The sequence below is a fragment of the Rutidosis leptorrhynchoides genome, chromosome 2 (assembly GCF_046630445.1).
Source record: "Rutidosis leptorrhynchoides isolate AG116_Rl617_1_P2 chromosome 2, CSIRO_AGI_Rlap_v1, whole genome shotgun sequence".
NCBI lineage: Eukaryota > Viridiplantae > Streptophyta > Magnoliopsida > Asterales > Asteraceae > Rutidosis > Rutidosis leptorrhynchoides.
The window spans coordinates 647574506-647596841 of NC_092334.1; the positions used below are offsets into that span (position 1 = coordinate 647574506).

The 22336-nt window shown below is 33.4% G+C and overlaps 1 protein-coding gene across 3 annotated transcripts; it reads right to left on the reverse strand.

Moving 5' to 3' along the window:
• Window positions 1–18533: 18533 nt before the first annotated feature.
• On the reverse strand, window positions 18534–20860 carry LOC139893763 (uncharacterized). Of its 3 annotated transcripts, none has more exons than XR_011774692.1 (4): window positions 20445–20860; window positions 19336–19406; window positions 19007–19248; window positions 18534–18758 (listed from the first exon to the last, which is right to left on the reverse strand). XR_011774692.1 is itself a non-coding variant. In XM_071876950.1 (3 exons), exons 1-2 carry the CDS (start codon window positions 20817–20819, stop codon window positions 19383–19385), a joined length of 399 nt encoding a protein of 132 aa, XP_071733051.1. In that variant the 5' UTR covers window positions 20820–20860; the 3' UTR covers window positions 18534–19248; window positions 19336–19382. The 3 variants fall into 3 exon arrangements, 1 of the variants encoding a protein (XP_071733051.1); XR_011774691.1 differs by having other exon boundaries at window positions 18534–18795; XM_071876950.1 differs by having other exon boundaries at window positions 18534–19248.
• Window positions 20861–22336: the final 1476 nt, after the last annotated feature.

The window sequence follows — 22336 nt, forward strand, 5'->3', positions numbered from 1 at the left end:
AGCCATTGATCTTCAATACATAAATACATTATTAGTTGAAGAATCAAGGTGTTATAAGTTTACAATCATGATTTATAACGTTTGCACAACACACATAGGTGAATAAGACAATATGCTTAAATAAACACTTAACATTATTGGAAACGAGGCATTATATAAGCCTTTATTACACGAGTTTGGAATGGAAAAAGTTTAGGCATAAGCCTTTACATAGATGGGTAAATGGAAAATAGGAAAACAAAAGATAGGTTTTAGTTCTTCTTTTTCTCGTTCTCAGCTTCCTTCATAAATTTCTCTATCTTTTCATTTTTCTCCTTTTGTTTCTCGTGGAGGTATTCAAAATTATCGTAGAGGTTAGTGATGCGGCTGTTGACAAAGTTGTTGTTGAAATCCTTGATAGCCAGTTGATGATTGATTCGGTTTTTCTCTATTTTCATCTTAGACTCAACTAGTTCTTGGAGGTAGGCAAGAGATTGCTTTCCCCAACGGGTATTCCGTTCTTCCTCAGTCTTCACTTTCATTACTGTCTCCATCACTTTGTCCATGTTATTTTTCACAAGTTTTTCTAGCTTTTCAGTTTGAGAGTCGAAGGACTCTTTGATGATTTCTTTCAAGATTGTGTTTTCTTTTTCTAGGTTGTTTAGACGCACTTCTATTCGAGCAACATGACGTCTACTAAACTCCCTATTCTTCTCACAACTACTCTGAAGGTTGAGGATATCAGACTTCACCTTTACGTGTTCCATGTTATTACAAAATAATGGATCGGCTTCTCTAGTGGCGGCGGGTTCGGGTTGTTTTCTCTTTCGAGATGAGTTTTCAGATGATTCTTTAATAGGCTCTTCTTCAGGCTCATAACCTTAGAAGTCACTATCGTAGTTAGGGAGGTCTTGAAGAGCATTCCGTTTGGGAGTATTCATCGGTTGATGAGAGTCAGCAGTATTGGCATGATGTTTTCCTTTGCTTTCATTTCTCGGGGTTGTATAATATTCGGGAGACCCACGCGAGTTGTAACGAGTGTTCGGGCTATAGTTCATTGGTGGTGAAGGAGGACTATAAAGTGGGCTTTGAACTGATTTTTCGGTAGAAGATCCTTCAGTATCTTTCTCAGCTGGTTTGAAAAGAGTCATTTTGTTTATTTGATGATAGCTTGACATTCTAACATTAAGATAGAGATTTTGATTAGATTTTTAAGCTAGGATTGTAAAGAATGAGAGGTAGGGTTGAACTCTTTGCTTTAACATTCTAAGGTAATCCTAAGTGATTTAAAGTCTAAGGCAGGAAAGGTTATAGTTTCCTAGATCGCCAAGGTACCCTAGCTAACAAGTAAGGCACACATAAAATGCAATCCTGGTTCTCTATAACAGCCTGGTTATGCTCTGATACCAATCTGTCACACCCCCAGTTAGAGCCTGGGCGAAATGTGATTCAATATCATAATACATACCAATATATTATAAAATGAGAACAAATACTATATGAATAAAACCAAATTTGCAGCGGAAGGATTAATAATGTCGTTACAAGAATTATAAATTGTTCAAATGCAGAAAAGTAAATATGCGATAAGTCTTGATCCTAGCCAAGTAAGTCATCACGTAAGCAGTAGATATAGAGGTCATGATCATTCAGTACCTGAGACAAACATGCTAAAAGTGTCAACCAAAAAGGTTGAGTGAAATTTATAGGTTTAACAAATATGATTGACCGTTTGTTCTTAGACCACAAGATTTGTTATAAAAGTAGATCACGCAGATCCAAAAGTAGTACTGATTCGTGATATTTTAGACTAAACGTTTGTTTTGTTGCCCCGATGATAAGTTGACAGTACCTTATCACCATGTTTAAATCATTATTAAGTAATACAAAGACATCGCGGTCAAATGTATCGGGGACGTTACTCCCGATAGGCCTACCCCCAATAATTAAGAATGCCTTATCCTGAAAGCAATTAAAAAATATCACTGTGGGGTCTTAGTAGCATAAGCTAGTCATAGCACAGTTTAAGTTCGTACTTGTGTCTAAGTTGTTTAAAGTATAAAAGCAGCATGTGTCTCACCCCAGTAAGTATAAAAAGTGTTATAGCAATAGGAGTGGGGCTATGAAAGTCACCTTAGTAATTCGATGAGATAAAGTAATCCTTAAAGAGGAAGTATGGATGATCGAAGCACGGAATAAGTCAACCTAAGAATAAGTTGAGAATAGTTTAGATGTTTTGCCCGTATTATGATAAGTGTAAGTATTTTCTTTTATAGTAAGTTTAAAGAAGGTTTATCGTTTTGGAAAGGCTTTTCATACTAGACAAGCTTCCAATCTAGCACTTTCAATTTAAAATGGCCTTTTCAGGTCATAGGTTTCTGAGCCACAGGATCCTTTAACTCGGTAATCCAAACTCTCCGCCTAGACTTTCGAGCGTCCATCCACTCGAGAAAGATCAAGATCTATACCCATCTAATATACCGTTCCAATATGTTTTTAAGTGCGTATAGGAATACAACACTTTAAATACTTTATACAATAAGTATTTACTTAAGTTCGATTGTATTATCGTTATTAAGATTGTTTGGTTTTTAAATCCCAATAATAAGTAGGATATATTTAAGTAGGTAAACAAGTGTTATACATAGAAATTGTGTTTTATGAATGGGTATGTATTAATATCAAGTTAATATGTATATATATATATATATATATATATATATATATATATATATATATATATATATATATATATATATATATATATATATATGTTAAAATATGTATAGTTTAATTTTAAGTTTTATGTCAATATAAGTACCAATAATTATCTAAAAATGCTAACAAGTGTTTTATTGATTTCATAACAGTAAGTGACATGTATAAAACATTATCAAAATTTTCTATACATAAATATTAAGTTTTATGTATTAAATATTAAATTTTTTTTATAGCTAAAATACAAATAAATAGATAAACAAGTTTAACAACACATTTTATATTTTTCTTAGGTTTTACTGACCAAAATAAACTTAGAAAAAATTTATAAATTTTTGTTATGGTGTAAAAGTATTTATTTCTAATTTCTTTTTCAGTTCAAGATAAATCAAAGTTTATAAAGTAATAATTATTATATCAACTCAATTAATTCATCTAAAATTTTCGTATGCCTAATATAGTGTATTAAGCTTAGAAAAATTATTTGTACATTTATATTAATAGTTTAACTATTTAATTCAACTTTTGTATTGTTTTTAGTTTAAATTCGGAATTAAATAAAAATATATAATTATTAATTCTAAAAATAATTTTTATAACTTTCTTATTAGTTCCTAAGTAATTTCCATTGATTATTGTAGTCATAAACATGTTATATCATTAAATTCTATTTTTCTTTTTAAAACAGATTTTCCGGTACTGTAGCAAAAGTAGAAGAAAATACAAATTAATTATTTAAAATGACAAATAAATCAAACATAAATTTTTATAATTACTTTTATGACTTAAGGAACAAGCGAAAATTATAAAACATAATATATAAAATTGTTTACTATTTATTTCTTCATTATCTATATATACCGAATATAAAAAAAGTCAGTTTTTGATTTTTAATAAATATAAATTCGAATGTATAATTCATAAAAATAATTTTTATAGCCATTAGGATACTTAATACTAATTATCATGTATTTACATTATTTATTATAATTAATTTCGTATTTATTTGGTATTTAACATAAAACTAGCACAAAAATATGATAAAAACTAAATAAAAACTATAAAAATAATATAGAGAACTTACAAAAATAATTTTTGCAGAGGTTTGAGAGTATGATCTTCAAGTGAGAATTAATTTTTGAGGTGTAAAGGATTTTGAAAGAAATGGCTAGTATTTATAGGTAAAAACTTGGTATAAAAAAAATGTATAAAAGAAATAAAAAGAAAAATAAAAGAAAAATAAAAATATTAATAATTGTATCAGCCCATAATTTGTATTAAATAAAGAAAAGTGTTTTTATAAAGCTAGATCTAGATCTAGAATAAAATTAAAAAAAAATAAAAAGCAAAAAGTATTAAAAAAAAAATTTGTTTACTATTCGGCGCTACAGTAACTTTATATATATATATATATATATATATATATATATATACATATATATATATTTTTTTTTTACAATGACTATAACCTTCATTTTTATAAAATATATCATTGTATAGATTAGTTTTTTGTAAGTGGTAACATATTTACATAAACTTTACATCTTATAAATATGTATATACTTTTTAGTTATATATAAATATATATGTATATATAACTTTGTCAAGTATAAAGTTTATAAATTTAACTAATAAACTTATGTTACTTGATATGAATTTATATGTTGTAAACTTATTTATTTTAAGTATACATTATATAAATTACTTGATAAGTTTAGGTTTCGTTATATAATATAAACTTATAGATGTACTTTGTTGAATAATATTTATCCGTTTAACGTTTGTTAGTTTCGTATATATATATATAACGACCATTCATTAATACTTAATCTTTTTTTTTTTCGGGCATTTTAAATTATACGGAAGAAAATATAGATGAAAAAATGAGGGTCGTTATAGTCTGTAACATCCCAGGTAATTCCCCGTAGCATGATATTGTCCGCTTTGCCCGAAGGCGCACGGATTTTTCTTGGCAACCACACACGACGAGCACTTTCCCAGGAGGTCACCCATCCTGGTAGTGCTCTCGCCTGAGCATGCTTAACTGCAGAGTTCTCATGAGATCTGCTGCGCTTGTGGTCCCAAAACGCGTCGTGCTAGGAAAGGTCTCCATACCCTTATAAGGCATGCTTCGTTCCCCTCTCCAACCGATGTGGGACGGATGTAACACGGGTGTTACAATCCTCCCCCCTAATGGGACACAGCGTCCTCGCTGTGCACGTTTGGTCCGGGACCTGGCTCTGATACCATCTGTAACATCCCAGGTAATTTCCCGTAGCATGATATTGTCCGCTTTGCCCGAAGGCGCACGGATTTTTCTTGGCAACCACACACGACGAGCACTTTCCCAGGAGGTCACCCATCCTGGTAGTGCTCTCTCCTGAGCACGCTTAACTGCAGAGTTCTCATGAGATCTGCTGCGCTTGTGGTCCCAAAACGCGTCGTGCTAGGAAAGGTCTCCATACCCTTATAAGGCATGCTTCGTTCCCCTCTCCAACCGATGTGGGACGGATGTAACACGGGTGTTACAGGGGGGGGGGGGGGTTAAGCGAGGAAACTCTCCTATGAACGAGCACATTGGCTCTCCCATAGAAGGTAAAACCTCGGGTAATCAAGCCCCCGAGCGCGAGACCTGGTACCGGGTGAATTGCGCATTATGCGCACCCTCTAGTCACACTCCCTTTTTGAACAATTTGGCATAGCCAGAAATTGAACCCGGGTGGTGTGCTTCATTGGACAACTCGGTGGCCACTCAGGCAAGCCAGAATGGCTAAATATATATAGTGTTTATATATTTTATTTGTCGCGTGTGCATTATCTCTCCGAAGATTTAATCGCGTAGTAGTGTTTTCGTGTTTCGGGCTTCGTTCGGGCGTTCGGGCTAAAAGCAATTAACATTCTATCAATTTGGGCTAGTGGGGCCCACCCCATACCCCCCCCTTTCGGCCGAACCCTCCAAAGAGGGGGTGGTTTGTGCTTTTGTTTTCATTATCTCATTTTCCAATTTTCCTTACTTGTATTTTTTTTCACTCATTTCACAAATAACCTAAAAGCTCCTCTCCTCTCCTCTTTTGTTTGAGCCGTCGCCAACCACCACAAAAATCATCATCATCTTCATCAATTGGTTGATCATTTCAAAGGTCTTTTAGTGAAATCGGATTCACCGCAACATTCTCTACGCATCTACATTAATCATTTCTTGATTAGGGTATAAACCCTAACCCTAACTTTTTCATTTTCATTCAATTTTACTGATTTTGATGTTATTATGATTATATAGTACTTGTTTATTGCTGTATTGATGATTGTATGCGTAGAAATGCTCGTTAGTGTATGTTTTCGATTTGATTGGATTGGGACAGCGGACTTTTTGGTGAATTCAGTACATTTAACTGTTGTTTTTGATAAATTAAAGTGTTTAGATGAGTTCCTCTCATCAAGACAATAATTTTGGACTTTGGATTCATGTTATTTCGAGTCCGGAACAAAAGTTATGCTTGATTTACTGTTTTCATGAGATTAAAATATAAAAACGAATGTAATCAGTTGGGGTCCGACTTTGTGACCATTTTTGAAGGCTCTAGGGTGTACTAGTGGGTTAGGATTGATGATTGGATGAACATTCATGTTCGGGTCATCGAAATCCGAGCCACGAATCACCCGAAATGGCCAAAACAGTATTTTGAACAAATTAATGTTCCGAGTTGATTCATGGCTGTAGGTCACGACTAAGGGACTGACTTTAGGGTGTTCTTGAGTACACCAAGGTGTCGAGTGGTTAGGTTAGACGAGGATATATATAAGACTCGTCGAAAACGGACACCCGGGGCTCAAGTTATGACCCGATGAACGTTTAATTAAATACACTGGTTATAAAATTTAACTTACGATATAAATAACGATTTTCATTATTATTAAATTACTTATGATATAAAAGTAATTATTTTAATTTAAGACTCATAATATAAATATTTATTATATCATTTATTAATTACATTATGATTTAATTAAACTTTTAATTAAACTTGTGATTAATAATACTTTTATTATTAATGAAAAATCCTATGATAAGTATTAAACTTATGTTATGAGGTTATTATAATATTATAATAAGACTTATAATAAAGATTAGTTAATTATTTAAATATTATAAGGCTTAATTATTATTTAATTATAATTTAGTTATTATTAATACTTATGGTTTAATAATTAATATTTAAAACTTATGATATGATTAATAATTCATTATTAATTAATAATACTTATATTATCATTAATATATAATTAATTAATTAAATACTTATGTTATGTTAATTATATCATTTAAACTTATGTTAACTTTAATAATTCAATTTAATTTAATTAAACTTATGATATGACATAATTATACATATATGACTTTAAACAACATTATAACTCATATTATTAATATAATTTACACTTTAATTTCAATGTTGACTAAGTTTGACCAATGTTGACTTTTGATTTGACTTTCGGTTGACTTTGACTTTCAGTTGACTTTTGTTGACATTCTAATTAAGGAAACTTTCCTAAGTTAAAAACTTTTCAAAAATAGAAACTTTCTAAAAATAGAAACTTTCCTAAAATAGAAACTTTCTAAAAATAGAAACTTTCCAAAAATAGAAAGTACGTGTTATACGCTGTCCTGATCATACCGAAACATACTGAGTGTTGTTCTATGCTTATTTGCAACAAGTACTATAGCTATCATACTAAGACCTGGCCTAAGTTAGTTATTCATATCGACCTACTTTGTTTATAGGTCGGCGTTGTGATCATTCTTGATCACTTTATCATTTGCGGTTCACATTTCTGTGTTGTTACTTCGATTTCGTTAAGGTGAGTTATAGTCCCGTTTTCATACTATTTAAAGTATTTTTGGGATGTGATTACATGCATTTTGTTTTACGTTTAGACATAAGTGGCAATTAAATTTAAATTATTCATTATGAGTTGAACGAAAATATTCCCTAGTCTGGTAACTGTAATCACTGGTTTCTACTAGTGAACGCGAATCCTATGGATAGATCTATCGGGCTTGACAGCCCCATTTCGAGCTAGTCGCGCTAGCAATTTATAATCGGAATGTATTACTATTTAGTTATTATTTGAAGATACACCTGTTCAGTGTATATTGTGTTTGGTAAGGGTATGAAAATGGTTAAGTGGTTAACAGGTGACTCATGGATTAATGGAATAATGTTTTATATTTTCTAACATTTTAAATCTTGTGGTCTAAAGTTCATTCGTTTATTTAAACCTATAATTAACTCAACATTTTTGTTGACAGTTTACTCGTATGTTTTCACATGTACTTGATTAATTGGGCTTCCGCTGTGTTAGAGAGTCCGCATGCATTTTGACAGATTTTGTTTAACATTAAACTTTGCATTCTCTTTTTGGATTGTTAAAGTGTGGGTGTTGGTTGACATTGTTTTGGTCAACTTTGGACATTTTAATAAGTTGGGTTTGTTTAGAACTACTTACTTTGGTAAATTTCCTTTTTGGGAAACTATTTTGAATAAAGAATGCAATGTTGTTTAAGGGTACTTGACGGGCCATCACAGTTGGTATCAGAGCTCTGGTTTTAGGGAACTAGGCGGTCATAACGTGGTTAACCCTTCTTTAGGGTGCATTAGAGTCTAGTCTACAGCTCGGCTTTTCTTGATATAGCATTATTATGCATTTCATTTCATATGAGGAATAATTATAAGTTATTGCATATGCTGTTTCTATTTTATATGTGGTATGTGGGTTTTGCTGTTTGCAGATGTCGGCTTCAAGCAATAGTTCTGTTCTTGCTCCTGTTTCCCCGTCTGCCGCTCGTCGTCGTAGTCGGCAGCCTCGCTTGAACGATCCAGTTAACTACTACATGTCCACCATTACCCATATGACTCTAGCCTTCCAGCCGGAGACTCGTATTGATGCTCTAAGTGACTGCATGTGTGTTTTGTCGCATGTGGAGAGACTTGATGAGATTCAGGCTGCTATGGATTGGTTTATTAGTTTCAAGAATGGGATCGAGTTCGAAATCCGGAAGCGTAACCGAGAGGTGGACGCTAAGTTCGAGGCTCTTTAGAGTGAGATACGTGACCTCAAGGCGGAGTTGGAGACGGTTAAGGGAAAGTTGAGGAAGTATGAGACTCCCGAGGAGCCTCATACCAGCCCAACTTATCACACCCGCTCCAAGCAGATGTGATGTGATGTTTCATGAGTGATTACTTTATTTCATAGACTTATTGTCCTTTTATACATTCATTTTTGGGTGATGTACGGCGTTTTGCTGAGGATTATGTTATGGGATATTTTCATTTATGTATGGATGGTTATTTCTTTTATAACATCTGTTTATCATTATCATGTTTTTATTCTGGTGTTGCGACTCTTGGCATGTTACATTATATGTGGAATATATATAGTTCATGTATGTTAGATGCTATGTATGATGTATGATTTCTATCATAAGTATGTATGCATGTGGTGGCTATTTCTATAACTATCATAGCAATCATGTTATTACTAATAGTGTTCATTGACTATTATTTTAATGGTTAATCTTTCCGTGTTCTTTCGATCCTCATCAGGATAAGTATTTGGACATAATAACGTCAATTCAAAGAACCTTTGATCATAAGCATCGATATCGGTGTCCTTCATCTTTAAGTTCTTAAGTTCGGTCTCCAACTTTTTGAGTTCACCCCTTGGACGATAACGGGTGATCATTCTTGCTTTGAAGTCATTCCAAGTCAAACCATAAGCAGCATCATTACCTAAACTGTTAACCAAATTGTTCCACCAAGTTAATGCACTGTCCTTGAGAATGCAGCTGGCGAAACTGACCTTGTCCTCATCACGGACTCTACTAACCCGAAAGATAGACTCAACTTTCTCAAACCAGCGGGTAAGTCTGATAGGTCCTTCGGTGCCACTAAATTCTTGTGGACGACCAGCCATAAAAGTCTTGTGGGAGCATCCCACGTGATTGTTAGCATTGGCATTAGCATTAGCTGCCATTGCAGCTGCTATCCCTTCAGCAATTAAACGTTGCATGCGAGCTTCGTTGGACTCACGGGGCGGCATGATCTTCAAAACAGAATAACACAACCGTTGGTACTAAGAATAATACCGGTGTTATAAAGGAATAGATCGAACACGGAAAGATTAACCATTAAAATAATAGTCAATGAATACTATGAGTAATAACATGATTGTTATGATAGTTATAGAAATAGCCACCACATGCATACATACTTATGATAAAAATCATACATCATACATAGCATCTAACATACATGAACTATATTACACATATAATGTAACATGCCAAGAGTCACAACACCAGAATAAAAACATGATAATGATAAACAGATGTTATAAAAGAAATAACCATCCATACATAAATGAAAATATCCCATAACATAATCCTCGGCAAAACGCCGTACATCACCCAAAAATGAATGTATAAAAGAACAATAAGTCTATGAAATAAAGTAATCACTCATGAAACATCACATCACATCTGCTTGGAGCGGGTGTGATAAGCTGGACCGGTATGAGGCTCCTCGGGAGTCTCATACTCCCTCAACTTGCCCTTAACCGCCTCTAACTCCGTCTTGAGACCACGCATCTCACTCTAAAGAGCCTCGAACTTAGCGTCCACCTCTCGGTTACGCTTCCGGATCCCGAACTCGATCCCATTCTTGAAACTAATAAACTCATCCATAGCAGCCTGAATCTCATCAAGTCTCTCCACATGCTGCAAAACACGCATGCAGTCACTTAGAGCATCAATACGAGTCTCCGGCTGGAAGGCTCGAGTCATATGGGTAATGGTGGACATGTAGTAGTTAACTGGATCGTTCAAGCGAGGCTGTCGACTACGACGACGAGCGGCAGACGGGGAAACAGGAGCAGGAACATAACTATTGCTTGAAGCCGACATCTGCAAACAGCAAAACCCACATACCACATACAAAATAGAAACAACATAAACAATAACTTATAATTATTCCTCATATGAAATGAAATGCATAATAATGCTATATCAAGAAAGGTCGGGCTGTAGACTAGACTCTAATGCACCCTAAAGACCAAGGGTTAACCACATTATGACCGCCTAGTTCCCTACAACCAGAGCTCTGATACCAACTGGGTGATTGTTGACCGACTCACAAAGTCAGCTCATTTCTTGCCGATTAAGGAAACAGATTCGATGGAGAAGCTTACTCGTTTGTACTTGAAGGAAATTGTTTCAAGACATGGTATTCCTGTATCCATTATTTCAGACCGAGACAGTCGATTTACATCGAGATTTTGGCAGTCCTTACAGGAAGCTTTAGGAACAAAATTGGATATCAGCACTGCTTATCATCCACAGTCAGATGGTCAGGGTGAAAGGACCATTCAAACGTTAGAAGACATGTTGCGAGCGTGCGTTATTGATTTTGGTAATGGTTGGGATAGATATTTCCCGTTGGCAGAATTTTCTTATAATAACAGCTATCATGCAAGTATTAAAGCCGCACCGTTTGAGGCTCTGTATGGTAGAAAGTCTAGGTCTTCTATCTGTTAGAATGAGGTTGGGAATCCTCAACTCACAGGCCCATAGATTATTCATAAGACTACAGAGAAGATCGTACAGATTAAAGAAAGGTTGAAAATCGTCAGGAGTCGGCAAAAGAGTTATGCCGAAGTTAGAAGGAAAGATTTGGAATTCCAAGTTGGTGATCGTGTCATGTTGAAGGCATCACCTTGGAAGGGTGTGGTATGTTTTGGTAAGAGGGGAAAGTTGAATCCTCGCTTTGTTGGACCGTTTGAGATTATCGAAATAATTGGACCCGTGGCTTATCGTTTGAAATTGCCACAAGAGCTTAGCGTTATTCATGACGTTTTTTATGTATCTAATTTGAAGAAGTGTTTGGCGAGGCTGATGAAACCATTCTTCTTGATGAACTTCATGTTGATAAACAACTCCATTTTATTGAGGAACCTGTTGAAATTATGAATCGAGAAGTTAAGACACTCTAGCAGAGTAGAATTCCTATCGTCCGAGTTAGATGGAATGCCAGACGCGGACCCGAGTTCACTTGAGAACGTGAAGATCAGATGAGGCAGAAGTACCCGCATTTGTTCTCAGATGTCAACCCCTGCACCTCCTTAAATTTCGGGACGAAATTTCCGTAACGGGAAGGTACTGTCAAGACCCTACTTTTTCCGTTATCTTGTACCGTTTATTATTTAACGTCCGTTATTTGTTATTCGTGCCACGTCATTTCTATGACCTATATTATTATTTTAGTAATAATATATTAATTATTATGTGTTATGTGAATATTTGTATTGATATTTAAAGTTGTACGTTTCTACGTGTCGTGGATTTCTATCCGGCGAATCTTTTCGGTTTTCAAACCAACGGTCAGACTTTTGAGATTTTCGAATCCCAATTATTTTAAATATGATATTTTTATGTCATATGAATATATATAGTGTTTATATATTTTATTTGGCGCGTGTGCGTTATCTCTCCGAAATTTTAATCGCGTAGTAGCGTTTTCGCGTTTCGAGCTTCATTCGGGCTTGAAGCAATTAACATTCTATCAATTTGGGCTAGTGAGGCCCACCCCATACCCCCTATTCGGCCGAACCCTCCTAAGAGGGGGTGGTTTGTGCTTTTGTTTTCATTATCTCATTTTCCAATTTTCCTTACTTGTATTTTTTTTCTCTCATTTCACAAATAACCTAAAAGCTCCTCTCCTCTTTTGTTTGAGCCGTCGCCAACCACCACAAAAATCATCATCATCTTCATCAATTGGTTGATCATTTCAAAGGGCTTTTAGTGTAATCGGATTCACCGCAACATTCTCTACGCGTCTACATTAATCATTTCTTGATTAGGGTATAAACCCTAACCCTAACTTTTTCATTTTCATTCATTATTACTGATTTTGATGTTATTATGATTATATAGTACTTGTGTATTGCTGTATTAATGATTGTATGCGTAGAAATGCTCGTTAATGTATGTTTTCGGTTTGAATTGGGACAGCGGACTTTTTGATGAATTCAGTACATTTAACTATTGTTTTTGATAAATTAAAGTGTTTAGATGAGTTCCTCTCATCAAGACAATAATTTTGGACTTTGGATTCATGTTATTTCGAGTCCCGGATCAAAAGTTATGCTTGATTTAGTGTTTTCATGAGATTAAAATATAAAAACGAATGTAATCAGTTGGGGTCGGACTTTGTGACCATTTTTGAAGGCTCTAGGGTGTACTAGTGGGTTAGGATTGATGATTGGATGAACATTCATGTTCGGGTCATCGAAATCCGAGCCACGGATCACCCGGAATGGCCAAAACAAGATTTTGAACAAATTAATGTTCCAAGTTGATTCATGGCTGTAGGTCACGACTTAGGGACTGACTTTAGGGTGTTCTTGAGTACACCAAGGTATCGGGTGGTTAGGTTAGACGAGGATATATATAAGATTCGTCGAAAACCGACACCCGGGGCTCAAGTTATGACCCGACGAACGTTTAATTAAATACTTATGATTATAAAATTTAACTTATGATATAAATAATGATTTTCATTATTATTAAATTACTTATGATATAAAAGTAATTATTTTAATTTAAGACTTATGATATAAATATTTATTATATCATTTATTAATTACATTATGATTTAATTAAACTTTTAATTGAACTTATGATTAATAATACTTTTATTCTTAATGAAAAATACTTATGATAAGTATTAAACTTATGTTATGAGGTTATTATATTTATAATAAGACTTATAATAAAGATTAATTAATTATTTAATTATTATAAGTTTTAGTTATTATTTAATTATAATTTAGTTATTAATACTTATGGTTTAATAATTAAAATTTAAAACTTATGATATGATTAATAATTCATTATTAATTAATAATACTTATGATATGATTAAAATTTATTATTAATTAATAATACTTATAATATGATTAATATTTAATTAATTAATTAATTACTTATGTTATGTTAATTATATCATTTAAACTTATGTTAACTTTAATAATTCAATTTAATTAATTAAACTTATGATATGGCATAATTATACATATATGACTTTAAACAACATTATAACTTATATTATTAATAAAATTACACTTTAATTTCAATGTTGACTAAGTTTGACCAATGTTGACTTTTGAGTTGACTTTGGGTTGACTTGGACTTTCAGTTGACTTTTGTTGATTTTCTAATTAAAGAAACTTTTCTAAGTTAGAAACTTTCTAAAAATAGAAACTTTCTAAAAATAGAAACTTTTCTAAAACAAAAACTTTCCTAGAAAGTACGTGTTATACGCTATCCTGATCATACCGAAACATATCGAGTGTTGTCAGCGACGGAGCTTGAACGTCAAAAATGAGGGGGCCATAATAATTAAAAAAAAAATCGTATACAGTATGCTAGCGAGGTTGGTGGGGCCAATACTTAAATTTACCATGTCTAGTCCCTAAAACTATAGAATTTGCTATTAAGGACATATTGTTTTGGGGGGACCATGGCACCCCCTGCCCTACAGAAGCTCCGTCGCTGAGTGTTGTTCTATGCTTATTTGCAACAAGTATTATAGTTATCATACTAAGACTTGGCCTAAGTTAGTTATTCATATCGACCTGCTTTGTTTATAGGTTGGCGTTGTGATCATTCTTGATCACTTTATCATTTGCGGTTCACATTTCTGTGTTGTTACTTCGATTTCGTTAAGATGAGTTATAGTCCCGTTTTCATACTATTTAAAGTATTTTTGGGATGTGATTACAGGCATTTTGTTTTAAGTTTAGACACAAGTGGCAATTAAATTTAAATTATTCATTATGAGTTGAACGAAAATATTCCCTAGTCTGGTAACTGTAATCACTGGTTTCTACTGGTGAACGCGAATCCTATGGATAGATCTATCGGGCTTGACAGCCCCATTTCGAGCTAGTCGCGCTACAAATTTATAATCGGAATGTATTAGTACTTCGTTATTATTTGAAGATACACCTGTTCAGTGTATATTGTGTTTGATAAGGGTATGGAAATGGTTAAGTGGTTACCAGGTGACTCATGGATAAATGGAATAATATTTTATGTTTTCTAACATTTGAAATCTTGTGGTCTAAAGTTTATTCGTTATTTTAAAACCTATAATTCACTCAACATTTTTGTTGACAGTTTACTCGCTTGTTTTCACATGTACTTGATTATTTGGGCTTCCGCTGTTTAGAGAGTCTGCATGCATTTTGATAGATTTTGTTAAACATTAAACTTTGCATTCTCTTTTTTGGTTTGTTAAACTGTGAGTGTTGGTTGACATTGTTTTGGTCAACTTTGAACATTTTAATAAGTTGGGTTTGTTTAGAACTACATATTTTGGTAAATTTCCTTTTTGGGAAACTATTTTGAATAAAGAATGCAATGTTGTTTAATAAATTCATTTAGAGTTCGATCAAGCTGTGGGACCAAGAGACGGAGCCGTTAAGGGTACTTGACGGGTCATCACACCATAGCCGCACCATGGCGGCTTCTTGTAAGCCCATTGCACCATGGCGGCTCCTCTTACCAAACTTGCACCATGGCGGCTTCTTACAAGAAGCCGCCATGATCCTAATTAAACTCACATCTTCACGTCATATAAATTAAAAGATGCATCAAAAAGAAATTTGAGAACAAGTAACAAAATCTAGTAAATCCAGAATAGCATCAAAGCTGCATTAAATGTCAATTAATCTTCATTATACTTCACTCATTTACATCTTAAAGATTTTTCAATCAAAGCTTTTATTCATAAATAAAGTCACTCAAACCATCAAAAACCTGACTAAACAGCATCTTCATTATTCAACAGATCTTCTTCGGGAGGGGTGATTGGAACTTCAGTGGGAGGGACGATTAGAATTTCATCAAGAGGGACGATTGGAACTTTAACAGGAGGGATGATATTCGCCTGATCAGCAAAAAGTTTTTTGAGTCTCTCTCTCTTTGTTGTTGTGCACGAAATGTAGTATCAGTCCATTCACTCTTAGCACGTCCAAGACAGATATTTAGGTGTCGTTCCAAACGGGGTACACTAGTTAAACACTTCGGGCATATGATTGTGGAAGCCATTTTAGATTTGATCTCTCCGTCTACTACATATGATCGGTAGTTGAATTATGTATTTATATTGAAAGTGAAAAAAACTTCTGGATCTAGATCCGTGTCGATACCATTACGACCTTTAGATTAATCGGTTTGAGAGGCCTTATCCAACCGTCAAATTTAAATAACTTCTGGATCTCGATTCGTATCAAAACCGTTAATATTCTTTGATTAGTCGGCCAGAGAGCCCTTATCCTAACCGTATGATTTCCTTAGTTCTTTTTTTCTTTAATTTTGTTTCGTGTATAAAATCGATCCACGTGAAACCTATATATAACCTCAGATATTGCCTATTATACTGTCATATATGAGTTCGACGCAGATCGATTCAAACTACACGAAACAAAATAAAAAATAATAATAATAATAATAGTTAAGGAAATCAGACAGTTGGACAAGGGCTATCCTGCCGATTAATGCCGATTAATCTAACGGTCTTAACGATTTTGATACGGATCGAAATTCATAAGTTTTTTAACTGAGACGGTTGGATAAAGGCACTTACACCGATTAATCTAAGGGTCCTAATGGTTTCGACACTGATCGAAATCAAGAAGTTTTTTTCACTCTCTAGATAAATAACTAACTCAACTTTCGATCAAATTTAGCCGAAGAAAAGATCAAATCAAAAAAGTCAAAACGACTTCAACAAACATATGCTCAAATAGTTTGGCTAGCGTACCTCATTTGGAACGACACTCAAATATCTGACTTGGACGTGCTAACCGTGAATGAACTGATGTTACTCTTCGTGCACAGCAACAAAGATAGACTCATTAAACTATTGGTTGATCAGAAGAATATCATCCTTTTCGCTGAAGTTACAATTGTCACTCTCGTTGAAGTTCAAACAATCTTTGAAGTTACAATCATCCCTCCCGCAGAAGATCCGTTGAATAATAAAAATGATGTTTAATTAAGTTTTGGATATTGGAGTCAATTTGTTTATGAATAAAAGCTTTATTTGAAAAATCTTTAGAATTAAATGAGTGAAGTTTAATGAATTTTCGGTGCTATTCTGGATTTACTATATATCCTTACTTGTTCTTAAAAAAAATTTATTAGATGCATTTTTTAATTTATATGATGTGAAGATGTGAGCTTCAATCAGGATCGATTAATTGAGTCAAAATGTAATTCAACCGGATCTTATAGTTATAGATATGATTTTGAATGGTTTAACATTCAGTACTGAATCATTCAGAGTTGAAACACTCTCTTAACAATTAAGCACCTAAAATTTATGTAATATCAACATCAAATCATATATTCATAATACTTAACAAACAAGTATATTGGATTATCTTATTCATGTAACGCGTTATTAAGGTAATTTTACCGAATTCATATGATCATTCAATATGATCATCAAATAGTGTGTTTTCATTCTAAACCAAGTTTATTAAGAGACTTTGAATCATTCAGATTATGAATCATTCAACGCTGAATCATTCAGTTTTATCAAACGCAACTTTAGTTGATTACACATATTCCAATTATATTATATCCCAATTATTACTTCATTGTATGGGTCAAAGTATAATTCGACTCTACATGATGAATATAACATTTCAATTATTTATGTCACTATATATAGTGTCTTAATCAAGAGATAAGCACTTTTTTAGAGGGAAGTAATGTTATTTCTTTCTTTTTTTGAATTTTTTTTTCAAACATTAATATCACATGAAAATATGAACATTTAAAAAAGACATTTTGTGATAAATGTTATTATCTTGACGGAAAACGCTCGAAGAAATAAATGATAACATGTATCATGAGTAATGTTTTAAATAGATTTTTTTTAAGAGTTTAGAAATTAGGGTTTAGAAATTAGGGTTTAGAAATTAAAGTTTAGAGTTTAGATTGAAATTTAGCACGAACGGTTTAAAGTTTAGGGTTTAGGGACTAAACCTTAAACTCTAAATCGGGCTAAATTTTGAAAGAAAAAAAATCACATAAGATGAAAAAAAACGATGAAAAAAACTCTAATTAAAACATTTCTCATGATGCATGTTATCATTCATTTCTTCGAGCGTTTTTCCCGTCAAAATTATAACATTCATCACAAAGTGTCTTTTTTAAATGTTCATATTATCATGTGATCTTAATGTATGAAAAAAAAAATCAAAAAAACGAAAAAAAATTTACTTCCCCCCACTTCTCCCAAGAAAGTGTTTCCCTCTTGATTAAAACACTATATATATATATATATATATATAGCTAATTACACTAAAGCTATAAGATACATAGGAATAATTGAATCTGTAAATATCCTTATCCTTATCCTTACTATTATTCTACCACTTGTATTCAATTACGGTCGAATAATTTATGAAATATGTGTATATGAACATATAAATGTATACGGGTATATTTTCATATCTAATAGACTAATACTACATGATTTGTACACGACTATGGCAAATGAAGAGTATAGATCGGACATCCATATTCATTTACACCGTATTATTTTTCACCCAAATTCATACTCACATATCTAATAAGATTCGAAATTATCTGTCAAATCTGACATATGAAGCGTGTTAATGGATATGGGATGGGATATCAAAAAGTTCCAATGGATATCCAATTAAATACAAATGTATATTTATATAATCATACTTGTATTTGAGTGATAATGGATTATTTAATGCATGAGAATTTGCAATACGTATCTAGAATTCTTAACAGAAACAGATTTACGATTTGCAAGTATTAAAATAGACCTAAATTACATTATAGATTGAAAAAACATACCGCCACTGCTTCCTTTCCCCGCCAATGTTGGTTAAAAGAGAATTTCCACAAGCAAAATTTAAAGGATGAAACTGCTTGTAAGTATCACGCCTGGTCTCGTCTGTAAAACAAATTTTGTTCCTATACCTTAATGCGAGCTGCGTGTTTAACACATTTACTTCATGTGAACTGACAATATAGATTTTGTTGACATTTATCCCATCAAGAATAAAAGTAAAATGCAAATAATTGTTACAAGGGGGCACATGGTATTTTAGCTTTCTACCATTTGAATAATAGAAACATACGTAAAGATGATCTAAGGTGTCAAATTAAATAATCAAATCAAATAATGCAGGTAAAAGAGACCTGGAAACTCTTCATTCCAATCTGTTAACAGTTCAGAGTGTCCAATCTATAATGTTCGCTACAGCGGAGCCCGAGGTAGACTCAGGGGCAACTACCTCCACTGAGGCTCTGCCAGGTGGCTTTATTAAGTGCTTGCTTGGAGGCCTGCCTCTTTTAACTACCTTTGGTTGTAGCTCATCGTCATCACCCTCTTGTCTCAAATTTTCAAAATCTCATTTTGCCAACTCTTGTATAGACCTCACCTAAAAGGACAAAAACCGAAAAGTGTATAATAATTTATAGATTATAGATAATACGAACAGTTCAGAAACAGCAAAGGCAAAACCTACCTGCCGAAGAAGACGGCATCAGATGGGTTATATTGCATTGCGTTAGATCAGATCAAATACACCACATCTGCCTGCACATATAAAAAAGGCAAATCTGTGAGTTCAAAGTACTGCAAACGTATGTATAAAGAAATAAAAAGCATAAACTATTGAGCAAATGACTGTAACTCTATAAAATATATCCACCAATTTAAAACTGAATGCACCACATTTTTACAACTTATTTACTTTATCCTTGGTACATGCACATTAATGAAGACTAATGATGATATTAAGATTGCCCCTTCAACAATCATACGAGAAAGATAGATCGTCCAATGTCAAGTTACCTAACAAATTGTCAGTTCCCAACAGTTACAACTAGTATCTCCTAAGTTTTCAAAATGCAATACAACTCATATACTGGTACTGAGTAATCATTTGAAAGTTTCTAATCAAGCTGATGACTGTAAAGATCAAAATAGAAATCATATATATATATATATATAGCCAGCAAGAACTTATTAAAAATATGACCACATAGCGCAAGAAAATTCTTCAACCAAAGTTTTTTTTAAAAAAAAAAACTATAATAATCTATAACAGTTGTAATTTAAGTTCTAAGTTTCGAAAACTGAACCTCTTACAAGACTGCACTTCTATGCATGCACCCGATATAAGAATACAAGAAGAAAAAAAGAGTGATGACATCCATCCATGTTCCTCAATATCTCTCAAGCAAGAGAGCTAGAAAGTTGCCTCGGGCCATTAAATCAATGTTCTAGAAGCAAGGCCCTCAGGCCCCGAAAATTCGTAAACAATGAACGAAGATAAAAATAATAGACTAAGTATCTATAGAAGATTCCTATTACGGCTAACAATAATTCTAGTTTACTCAATCGCCTTGCTGTAATGCCAATTCGTAAACACTAATTTTAGCTGTATTTTGCAGCAGCTTGAAAATCTAGAATCACATGGAATCAAAGGGCAAGTAAGACTCGGAAGAAACACACCGACTTCCGAATCACGCCCGAAAATCCCCAAAAACATCAAAAGATCCAAATAAAAAAAACACAGCTTTCTTTACTATTTAAAAACCCTAATTTTTAGGGCATAAACATAATAATTACCTGAGAACTAGTAACTATACCACCAGATCCGCTGTTGATTTTACGATTATCAACATCAGCGATCGAATCAGAACCACATGAAACTTGCTTAACCGGTGAAGATCGAATTAAATCAGATTGTTGATCCAATTGAGGTAACCGAATAACTAATTTTAATTTTTTTCTCTTCTCGTTCATCATCAGCGTCATCATAATACTCTTCTTCGTCATTTGATCTTCGGCTGCGAAATTAGGGTTCCCGCGAGTTGATCTACGCTTTTCATTTTGTAATTGTTGTTCTTCTTCTTCTTCAAGTGCTGCTCGTTTTTTTAGATCTGCGAGTGATGGACGGCCCTTTTTCCTCTTCGCCGTCGTAACTCCGCCGGATTTACCCATTTTTCCCTCTCTCGCTCCGAGTTCTATTTCTATTTCTATCTCTATAACAAGCAGGCAGTGCAGGCGTTAGACGGCCTTTTGTGTTTTCTTGTTATAATTTTTGTCAAGTTGTACATTTGACCCCTTTAACTTTAAAGATATTGATATTTTGTAACTTTTTAGTTTTTACAAACTTTGATAGACACCAAACATTCTTTAATTTGTACATAATCTTTAGGCTTTCATTAATTTAATAAAATGTCTTCTTTTTTTTAACAGCGATTGGGATCACTCGAGAGACTAAACCACCCGTTGCGATCATCTCTCGTTTCAACTATGCCGATGCAGCGATAATAACCTCGCCTTCTTTTTTTTCTTTTTTTTTTTTGTAAAAAGAATGTACTAATATTTTTGTATCTACTTTAAAGTAGAGCATAAGATTTTCTAAGCATATGCTGCTTAAGTAAACTGTCTTCCAAGTTTAGAAGTATTTCAAATATAAAACTAAATAATTTTATTAAAAAAAGTTATCCTCTAGGATCAAATATAGAAAATACATTATAATAAACTGACACTTACTAATTAATATTTAAATATTGTCTTAACGACTATGGTTGGCATTGTCATAATTAAGTTTTGCGGTCTTTTCAAAAAAAAAATCAAAGAAAATAAAGAAATTTAATGTTATTATTATTATGTTAAAATATATGTCTGAATATAAGTAATAACCAGCTTAAGACCCGCGAATTTGCAGAATTTTTTAAGGGTAAAATCAAATTTTTATTTATTCTATTAATAGATTTTTGTAAAAGGCCCCAAATCTACTCATCTATCAAGGAATCATGATATCCTTCCATTGCATATGTCGGATGCTCCTATTTTCCCTTAGATAAGATCTAATTGATGGTGTTGCACTTCTAGCCATTAGTCTTGTTTACTTGCACAAATTTTGTATCCCATTATTCCATAATAATATGTTACAATACCCAATTATAAAATCAATATTACAGATTCCACATGTCTGGTGACCGAGTTAGATACACGATCAGCATCTCGTGTAATATGTGTAACATCCGTGTTACATCCGTCCCACATCGGTTGGAGAGGGGAACGAAGCATGCCTTATAAGGGTGTGGAGATATTTTCTAGCATGACGCGTTTTGGGACCACAAGCGCAGCAGGTCTCATGAGAACTCTGCAGTTAAGCGTGCTCGGACGAGTGCACTACAAGGATGGGTGACCTCCTGGGAAAGTGTTCGTCGTCTTTGGTCGCCAATAAAAATTCGTGCGCCTACGGGCAAAGCGGACAATATCATGCTACGGGAAACGTGTTACCTGCGATATTACAATATGGATCCTAATTCTTGCACCTGAATCATATTGAAAAGTTCTAATAGTATCTCCATCCTTTCCTATTAGCAATCTAACCTGTGCAGCGAATGACAAATTGAAAAATTTATCTAGAATTTTAAAAAACAAAGTTACCTAATTACAAACTCTTCAATTACTGTTATGATTTTGCATATTACAAATATTAA